A 10,926-nucleotide genomic window follows, 5' to 3' on the forward strand; every position below is an offset into this window, starting at 1 on the left:
CAAAGGTGGAGAAGAAGAAGAGGAAGCCCACCAGCCGTAACCTGTGCGGCACTGCACCGACAGGGTCCAACTTTTTGCTGCGTCCGGCAATCCCGACAACGCTGCTGTACCTGTCACGCCTGCATTACTCCACGAAGTCTGAGGAGATAGTGGAGTACATCAGGTTGAAATCCAAATACACCCTGAGGGTCGAGCGGTTGGAGTCCCGCCACTACGTGAACTTTAATTCGTTTGTGGTGAGAGTGCCGACCGAACATCTGTCGACCTTCATGAAGGAGGAGTTCTGGCCGAAGGGTGTCCTATACCGGCGATTCCGTGGCCGGTTGCCTGACACCAGATGGCGCCACACGTCGCCGACAACCTAAATACGTGTTAAATTAGTAATTAGTGTTATTTTATATTGTTATGTATGTTAGTCTGTAAGGTATGTATCTATGGGTCTCAGTAACCTGAATATAAATAAATAAATAAAAAAAATAAAAATAAAAATTAACTCAGCATTGTTCCAGTTGAAGTTGAACAAGTTGTTAATTGAGGAGTTTATAGTAGGTACATTTATATCCACTCCCATCTGTATTTGATTACCAAAGTGGTTAAATGCATAAATAGTTGCATCTGTTTTTTGTAGAATGCACTTTGGCTTCAGAGATATAAGTCCGGTCCCTAACAAGGCCACGGACGTAACTTGATCCTCGCATATGACTCGTATCAGTTGTTTGTTGCATAACGTAAATAACCATATGTTCGGTCTATGCAGTTTTGTCCACGTCTCTTTGCATTCTACGTCATCGATGACACATGAGTGTGACGTTTGTTGATTGAATACGTTTGCTTCGCATGGCGCATTTTTGTCGTGTATGTTATAAACAGGTTGGTTTGCCACGCAAATATATTGTTCTTTGCTGTATGCAATGCATTGCTGCATTTTATTTTCGTCCATAGTTATGTATGAGTGTTTCACAAAGTTGATAGCAATGTACTGCGAAGATGGGCGTATTAGTTTTAAGCTTCCTTGCCTCATGAACGGTATAGGTATAATTCTGTATATTTTATATTCTTCTTCACTGAGTAGTGGAATATGAAGTTCAAACATCAAATAATTTTCTGTAACTCGAGCCTTCACATAGATAAGTTGGTATATGTCTTGTATATCTTGATGTGTATCTTTAATTGGTAGAGATAGTCCCATCGGAAGTTTTCCGGATATGATGTTCAGTTGATCTATTAATTGCGATGTTGGAAACACGTGCGTGTCTAAATGACCTTTATAGATATCTGACAATGCGTTTAACAGCGTTTCTTGTATTCGTTGCAATGCGCTCAATATTAATGTCGTAGTTATAACGGCCGAGTTAACATCGTTCACCGCATACAACATTTGCACGCGGTTTTCAATCTTTTGAATTTCGTTATACGTTTTGTTCATGTAGTCATGTATGATGCTAAATTGATCTTCCATAAAGTTTTGACTCTTTTTGACAATATTGTTTTCTGCTTCAATTATCAGAGTTTGGTTTTTTATGAGTTGTAGTAAGTAGTTGTCATTTTTGGTCAAGGCTTCGATGTCCATTTCATATTTTTTAGCGAAATCCTCGTCCAGAACGCCAAAAAGTGTTCGTGCTAGTTTTCCTACGCCATCGAAGTAACCTCGTTTATGCCGTGCCAGGTGTTGGGACAGCAAAAGACTGTCACGTTTGGAGAGATGACGCAGTTCTTCTCGTAAATGACTGACCATGGTGTCGCACGGTGTGTAAGTTATTTTTTGACAAATGTTGTCAATTTGTTCCACGTAGTTTTTAAGTTTGTTTTCAGCTTGCCAGTAGGAGGTCAGATTGTAGTAGATTAAGAGATTCCACTCGTCGTGTATAAGTTGCATCTTTCCAGCTTCATCGAAGTATATCGGATGTTTGTTTTCAATGTTCGTTAGTTTGTAGTTATCTAGTTGAGATGATTTTGTAGTTTTCACGTTGACAGTTAACATCACAAGTAGTATAGTGAATAAACTGTATATAGTTTTTCCTTCTCCTGTATTTCTTTTTTGTGGTGTAGGTATTTGTTCTGTCTTCTTCTTCGTTTGTAGGTTAGTTTGTAGTTCATTTTGGTACGGCAGCGTGGCGAGTTTCGTAACAGGGCGTTTCAGGTGTCCTTTTTTAGTTTTTATAGAGACCACCCGAACATTGCCGTCAGCTCCTGGATGAAGTTCTGTCACCCTACCGAGCGCCCATTGGCCTGGTGGCAAGTTTTCGTCTTTCACGAGTACGACGTTACCTTCTTCTAAGTTCTTTGTAGGATGATGCCACTTGCTGCGTTCTTGGAGTTGATGGAGATACTCGTTGGACCATCGTTTCCATATATGGGTGTTCATTTGTTCGACAAGTCTCCATCTGTTTCTCAAATCGTACTGGTTGAAGTTTTCTTCCTGCTCTGGTAGTGATAGCAGCGGTCCACCGATGAGAAAGTGACCTGGGGTTAAGTATTCCAGGTCTTCAATGTCTTCTGAGAGTGGACATAGGGGGCGCGAGTTCATGCAGGCCTCTATCTGCGCTAATAAAGTAATAAATTGCTGAAAGGTAAGTTTTTGTTCGCCGAGGACTCGCTTCAGATGGTACTTCATGGCTTTAACAGCAGCTTCCCAGAGCCCGCCGGCTGTTGGCCACAGAGGCGCATTGAAGTGCCACTGTATGCGTAAGTTGCTTATCTCATCGTGGAATTCTGAAGTTTGGAAAGTTTTGTAACGTTCAAAATCATCTTGTAACAGTTTTGAGGCACCTACGAAGTTCGTGCCGTTGTCTGAAAAGACATTTCTTGGTGTACCTCTGCGCGCGCACATTCTATTGAAAGCAGCCAGGAACGTTTGCGTTGTCAGGTCAGAAACAAGTTCCAAGTGCACAGCTTTCGTTACCATACAAATAAAAATTGCTATATACGCCTTACATGTTTTTACTCCTCTGCCTTTGTTGATTTTTATTTCAACATGGCCAGTGAAGTCCACACCAGTGTTAGTGAAAGGTCTCGCTGGTGTGACTCTTTCCTTAGGCAAGTCAGCCATCAGTTGTGTATTACGGTGTGGCTTGTAACGGTGACATTTCACGCATTGTCTTAGTTGTTTTTTGACTGTCCTGTTTCCTCCTATAATCCAAAACTGTAAGCGTAATTGTGCTAAAGTTAGACGTGCGCCGCCATGGAGAGTGTTATTGTGCGCCTCTTGAATAAGAAGCTCCGTCAACCTTCCTGTAGCGGGAAGGATGATCGGATGCTTGGAGTCAGTAGGCAAAGTTGAGTTAGTGAAGCGACCCTTTACACGCAACAGACCCTTATCGTCGAGATAAGGCGTCAGCTTCAATAAGTTGCTCCTCGCTGATATAGGGATGTTTTTCTTCAGTCTATCAATCTCTTCACTATAGTGCTCTTCTTGAATGTGTTTAGTTATAAGTTCAGTTGCATTAGTTAGTTCTTGTGGAGATAAATACAGAACTCTTTTTTCAGCGTCGTGGTCGGTTAAGTTATTAATAACCTTATTCATTTTATAATTGCGAAATATTTGCCCAGCTCGCACTATCCACGCTAGTACTCGTGTTACACGTTTCAAGTCGCTGTATCTGTCTAGTAGTGTAGGTATGATTCCGTATTTATGTTGTTTATTTGTCACACAACACTTTGTTTTTATTCCATCGCTTGTAGTGTAGGTATGTTTACATTCGTCTTTTTCTAAGTTTTCAGCTTTTAGCCATTGTGGTCCCTCCCACCATAAGTTGAATGTTAAAAGTTGTGATGGTGTGAGACCTCGAGTGGCACAGTCTGCCGGGTTTTCTTCCGATTTTACGTAGCGCCACTGTGATGACGGAATAATGTTATTTATCTGCGTCACTCTGTTAGCGATGTAGCGTTCCCATCGTTGTACGTTGCCCTGTAACCACGCCAGGACCACTTTTGAATCACTCCAGCAGTAGATTTGTAGTTGTTTGCTAATTAATATGGATTTTAGTTTTTCAATCAACTTAGCTAGTAAAAGAGCCCCACAGAGTTCCATTCGAGGCAATGTGACTTTCTTGCTAAGCGGAGCGACCTTTGTTTTGGCCGTAATCAATGTAGTGATGTAACAGCCGTTCTCGGATTTCACCCGACTGTATAGTACACAAGCGTATGCTTTTTCACTTGCGTCACAATATCCATGAATTTCAAGTTCATTGTTAATGCAATGTAACCATCTAGGTATAGTTAGTTTGTTTATGTTGGGTAGGTCTTGTCGCATGTTCTCCCATTCCTTAGTTATTTCAGCAGGTAATTTTTCGTCCCATTCCGTTTCACTCATCCACACCTTTTGGAAAAGTAACTTGGCTTTAATAGTTGTAGGTGAGAGCCATCCGAGTGGATCGTAGAGTTTGCTTATTTGTGCGAGTAAGTTTCGTTTAGTTAAGTTTTCTTTTGCAGGTATATTCCAGTTATAGGTGAATGTGTCGGCGGCCGGGTTCCAGCGCATTCCGAGTGTTTTTGTGTTTGAAGTTTGTTCAGGAGTGAAGTTGATTGTCGTTTTGTTACAGCGCTGATCATCTTGTAAGTTTTTTAAAATGGTCGGTTCGTTGCTGTTCCACTTCCGTAAGTTGAAGCCTCCTTGTTTAAGTAATTCAATAAGTTCGGTTATTAGTTGTTCAGATGATTCAATTGTGTCTTGTCCGTAGACTAAATCGTCCATATAAAAATAGTTTTTGAGGACTTCTGCTGCCTTTGGATAGTTATGTTTTTCATCTTGACTGAGTTGATGCAACGTTCGCATCGCTAGGTAGGGTGCAGCCTTGGTACCGTATGTGACAGTACAAAGTTGCCATTCTTGTAGAGGTTCCGTACGTGATCCTCTCCAGAAAACCATTTGCAGCTGTTGTTGATTTTCAGTAAGCCAAATCTGTCTGTACATTTTCTCCACGTCCGCAGTGAAAACGTATTTGAAAGTTCGCCAGTTGATCAGCAGTGTTAACATATCATTCTGCAAATTAGGCCCGGTGTACATTAGGTCGTTGAGACTTCGGTTGTTTTTAGTTTTGTATGAGGCGTTAAAGACAGCCCGTAGTTTGGTCGTCGTGGACTCAGATCTAAGTACACCGTGGTGAGGTAAGTACACACGATGTTTTTGTTTTGTTTGTTCAGTTATAGGTTTCATGTGTCCCATTGTAATGTATTCATTCATGAAACGATTGTACTCTCTGCTATATTCATTATTCTTCTCCATTTTTCGCTCAAGTTGCATGAACTGGGATAGTGCCTGAGGTCTCGTAGTTGGTAAGTCATGTTCATAGCCTGGCTTCATAGGCATCTGAACCACGTAGTTTCCGTTTGGTAGTCTAGTTGTAGTTTCAGAATACATCTGTTCACAGAAGTCCTGATTAGTTATATCGGTTGAGTTAGGAGTTATCTCTTCCGATTCCCAGAAACGAGACATGTTTTTCAGGTCGTTATATATTACAAGGCAGTTGAACGTCTTCACGCTTCCACTGACTATCCATCCCATCTTCGTTTGTTGTGCTACAGGTAAGTTATCGCTTCTCATCACGCCGTCGAGTATGATGTCGGAGTAAAGGTCGGCACCCAGCAGTAGGTCAACCGGGCCCGAGACGTTGAAGTTAGGGTCAGCTAATTTTAAGTTTTGTAAGTATTGCCAGTTGTCTATGGAAAACGAAGTGCTCGGTAAGTTATTTATAAGCTTTTTCATTACCAAAGCTTCGATGTTGAGCGTGTAGTCGGAATGAATTGACTTGCATTCTAAGTTCACAGCTCCCGTACAGTTTCCGGATTGCGACCCGATTCCGGATACTACTGCGCTTAGTTTTGTTCTCTTTAGTCTGAGCCGCTGTGCAGCATCTTCAGTAATTAGGCTTACTTGAGAGCCTTGGTCAAGTAGTCCTCGCAGCGTTATGTAACTTCCATCTATAGTTTTTGTTCGCAGCTGTACAGTGGTTAGTAAAACTTCTTTATCTTCGTTCGTTACGTTATTAACGGCATTGATTCTCGAAGTTGATGGTTGGTTAAAATTTTGGTGATTGTTTTGATTTTCAATTTCCGCCTCGTGCATAAGTGTGTGATGACCCTTATTACAAAGTTTACATTTTTTCTGAGACGTGCATATATTATTTCCGTGACTAAATAAACAGTTTTTACACAATTGTAAATTTCTAATTGTGTTACGACGACCAATTGGGGTCATATTCAAAAATTTCTGACACTGCATTAGCACATGTTGATCAGTTTTGCAGAGTGGGCACGTTCGTGCTATAGTAAAATAAGAATTTGTCTCTATTTTAGCATTGTTATATTTTGTTGACCCTTTCGGAGAATAATAATTATTTTTGTAATTATTATGCTGCTGTTTGACGTTGTTACTTGGAAGCTTGTAGTTAGTTTGTTGTTTATTCATAGATGATGACTTTTGAATTTTGTCGCCTTGCATTGATTCAAGAGACATGAATTTCGTTTCCAAAAATTGGGTGAATTCTTCTAAGTTCGGCAATCCTCTAGGATTGTAACGTTCTTTCCTGTATTCCCTGCAGCTGGTGGGATCAAGTTTTTGACCCATGAAATATACAACTATGGGTCCCCATGACTCTACGTCGACTCCAATGTTACGTAATCCGTTTAGGCACTCCTTGATGACGTCATGGAGTTTTCTAATGCCCACGGCGTTCTCCTCATGCAAAGTGGGGTGGTTGAATAGAGTGTTCATATAAGAATTGAATAGTAGACTCCGGTTGTCGTATCTAGTCGTAAGTAGTTCCCAACAGGAAGTATAGTTTTCGGCGCTCACTCCGAGATGTGATACTATTCTCTCAGCTTCACCCTTGAGCTTAGACTTCAGGTGCTGCATTTTTTGTGCTTTAGAAAGGAGAGGGTTGTTGTGTACGCTCTCAATAAAAAGATCTTTGAAAGTTAACCACTGATTGTAGTTCCCATAGAAGTCGGGAATGACAATCTTAGGCGTAGATTGTTGGTAATGTGAGTTGTTCCATATTTTGTGGTTTAATTCTTTACGTAAAACATCGTAGACGTTCTCTAAGGCTTCATATTTCAGCTTGTAAGTTGAATTATCATCTTGTAGTATGTAATCTAGTTCCCAGTGTATTTTTTCTATATTTTCCCACTTGTTTTTTAAAATTTTCAAGGCATCTTCAAGCTCCCATTTCTCCGTGATTTTTTCTATATAAGTTTTCTCCACAGTGCGTTCGAAAGCTCTAAAATTACAATATTGTTGGCGTAACATTTCTTGCTGCCTTTCTTTAGTTTCAGTTGTTTCGCAAGGTGGTACGTCGAATTTAACTTCTTCAAAATTAAATTTCGAAGTAGTTGATGTTGTATGCTCAGAGGTAGATGTTTTTTCCGACTTACTTGTAGTTTTCGAAGTCAACACCGCCTTTCGTTGGAGCATGTCTTGCAACACTTCTTCATACGATGCTTTCATCTTCGCGTATACGTCATCCCGGAAGTATTGGATGTCCGTTAGTCCTGTTTTCACTAATTTCATGTGGTAGCCCACAAACTTCTCCCAGTTAGAGTTAAGGAGATGTAGACGTTCCTCCAGGTACTCCAGCGTTTTCCTCGAGGGACTGTCTTTCCTGTAGTTTCCACATACTTGCTTCAGTGCTAGGAAAATTGATTCCTGGTTGGCAATAAGTTCTGAGACGTCAGTTGCCATAGTTATAGTTAATAGTTAGTTAAGTTGTTGTTTAATGTAGTATATAAGTAGAAAGTTTAAGTTAAATGTACAGTTGAAAGTTGAATGAAATCCTTTGGCACGTGTCTCCGTAGGTTCACTAGTTCTTGAAGATCGTGAAGTTTCACAAATCTCGTTTTTTCACGGCTCCCGATCCTCTATGACGTTATATGCGCCTTCTCAATGCAGTCGGTGAGACCCGCTTGTGGGAGGCCAACCGCACCGATTCGCTAACGTCACATAGAAACCCGAAACGATGAAAATCCTTAAAGGCTCGAAGGACCAAAATGTATGGGCTTTGACGTTTTGATTGTAGGTAGTTAAGTTAGTTGTAGTTTGTAGTTAGTTAAGTTATAGAGTTGACGTACAATCGTAAAGTTTTATTTTTGTTTAAATACAAGTTATTATATGGATGCTTATGTGACCGATTGCGACAGAGTTATTAACTCAACTAAATTATAATAAAATGTGAATAAAATGTAAAATAAAATGGAGTGATTTATTTTCAAATGATAATGACATAAATAAAAACTATAAAATATTTCATGACCAGCTAACTTCTCTACTAAATTATTGTATACCAAAAAAACAAATAAAAGTAAAACGTAAAAAGAAAACATGGTTAACTAAGGGTATAAGGGAATCAAGTAAAAATAAAAGACATTTACATATATTAAAATCACAAACAAATAGTACAGTGCTAAAAGAGTATTACAAAAAATATGTAAAAATACTAAAGAATACAGTAGTTGCATCAAAAAAGTGTGAGTATATAGAGAGAATAAAAAATTCTAAGAATATAACTAAATCAATGTGGGAAATTATAAAAGAAAGGACAAACAAACCTAATAAAAAATTGCATAAAAATATTACGTTAAAATTGAATAAAAAAGATGTAACTAACCCTAATCTAATAGCAAATAAACTTAATAAATATTTATTATCAGTAGGACACAACGAAAATATTACAGAACCTCGAGGGCGTGCCATGTCTGCTTTCGTTAACAACACTATATATTTGAGTCCGGTTAATTCTCTCGAAGTCCTTAAAATTATAAAATCTCTAAAAAGCAAAACAAGTTTCGGTGTTGACGAATTTCCGCCTACACTAATAAAACAATGTAAAGAAGAACTTGCTGAACCTTTAACGTACTTAATAAACCAGTCTTTTCATGAAGCATCATTCCCTAACATGCTAAAAGTTGCCGTTATAAAACCTATACCTAAAAAAACAAATGCAAATGAACCCCAACAATTTAGACCCATTGCACTATTATCAACATTCTCCAAAATTTTTGAATCCACTATGGCATCACGTTTGACTTCGTTTTGTGAAAATATGATGTTTTTGACGGCTGTCAGCATGGTTTCCGAAAAGGTAGATCCACCATAACAGCCCTTTATGATTATACACATGAAATTTTAAATATAATAAATGACAAGAAATATGCTGTAGGATTGATGCTGGACATGAGCAAAGCTTATGATCGGGTCTGTCATCAAACTCTTCTATTGAAACTGTATGAAATGGGGGTGCGGGGTCACGCATATGATTGGTTGAAATCTTACTTGACGCACAGGGAACAATTTGTACGGGTAGATTATTATGATCATCAAAATAATGTAATTTGGAACATAGATTCAAAAAAAGAAAGAGTAAAACGTTCAATTCCCCAAGGTAGCGTTCTTGGGTGTATTCTCTTCATAATCTATATTAATGATATAACAAGATGTATAAGGGGAAAATGTGTAATATATGCTGATGACATATCGATTGTATTTCCATGTCGAAATAGGGAAGATTTACAGGAACAGCTTAACTATAGCCTAAGTAAAATATTAGATTGGTTAAAAGATAACAATTTAGAAATGAATTTATTAAAAACAAAATTAATGCAATTTAAACCAATACAAAAAACTCCATTAAAAACAAAATTCTCGTTTCAAAATATTACCATTGACTTTACCCCTTCTTGTACGCTGTTGGGAGTTGAGATAGACTCAGGCATAAGTTGGAAACCCCACATTGAAAAAGTAGCATCAAAACTATCTAAATTCACCTACGCTCTATATGAATTAAAAAAATGCACAGATCTAAAAACAGCAAAGATCGCCTATTATGCATATGCTAATGCTTGGCTGAGCTACGGTATTATTTTGTGGGGAAACAGTACTGAGGTAAATAAGTTGTTTGTGTTACAAAAACGATGCATTCGTATATTGGTAAATATTACAGATAAGGAAAGTTGTAGACCTTATTTCATTAAATGCAAGATTTTGACTGTTGCTTCCATTTATGTGTTTGAAATGTGTAAATTAGTACGTAAAAACAAACATTTATATCAGCAAACTCTAGACTTTCAAACGCGTAGTTTAAGAGACAGAAATCGATTGATATTACCTTTCACCAGGTTACAAATAGTTAGTTCAGGAACATACCATATGTCAATAAAAATATATAATAAGATACCAACTGAAATAAAAAATGTAGAAAAAGATGTAATATTTTACAAAAAGTTAAAAGAGTTCCTTTTAGAAAAATGCTGTTATGACATCAGAGAATTTTTAGAAATTAAGTAGAATGTAAGAGATTTAGTTTTTAATTTCAAATTTAATTTCCAATGACTAATTTTATATCCAATGACTAATTTTTATATCCAATGACTAACTTTATATCCAATGACTAATTTTATACCCAATGACTAATTCTAAACTTTAAATTAATTTTCAATATGTTTTCAATTAATATTCAATAGGACGTCGTGTATTTCATTTATAAAAGTTTAACTTTATTGGATATATTAAGTTTTAATTTTATGCTTTTGCAATGCCCTTTCAGGGCTAATGTTGAGAACTGACACTAGCTTGTAAGAACTTATGTGCTACAACATTGATGCAATAAAGATTATGATTATGATTATTATGATTATGTGAATCAGTCGATTCACGTAAAGTAGAGCGCAAACTCAGCGTCTAAATCTTGTACGTGACCCGTACAATCACAGTTACTCAAAACTAGATCCAGTATGCGACCATTGGCGTTTGGACAATTATTGTATTGTTTTACGTGTGATAAACAGATGAAATCAGAAAGTGCGGTGACTTTGGGGTCATTATTCGCGTTCAATGTGAGATGAGAACTATCGGTTGTCGACCATTGGGCGTGCGAAATATTAAAATCACCTAATAATAAAAAAGAATCGTCCGGATATTGTATCATGCGGTCAGAA

At 37.9% G+C, this 10,926-nt stretch overlaps 1 protein-coding gene across 1 annotated transcript; it reads right to left on the reverse strand.

Annotated features, from left to right (window-relative positions):
* Window positions 1-1,016: 1,016 nt before the first annotated feature.
* LOC113232713 lies at window positions 1,017-7,678 on the reverse strand (the record flags this gene model as incomplete). Its single annotated transcript, XM_026467490.1, has 1 exon — window positions 1,017-7,678. A coding segment is annotated over exon 1 (6,662 nt), but the record flags the coding sequence as incomplete, so codon positions are not given.
* Window positions 7,679-10,926: the final 3,248 nt, after the last annotated feature.

Source organism: Hyposmocoma kahamanoa, unplaced genomic scaffold (assembly GCF_003589595.1).
Source record: "Hyposmocoma kahamanoa isolate Upper Pololo Valley unplaced genomic scaffold, ASM358959v1 77693, whole genome shotgun sequence".
NCBI classification, from domain to species: domain Eukaryota; kingdom Metazoa; phylum Arthropoda; class Insecta; order Lepidoptera; family Cosmopterigidae; genus Hyposmocoma; species Hyposmocoma kahamanoa.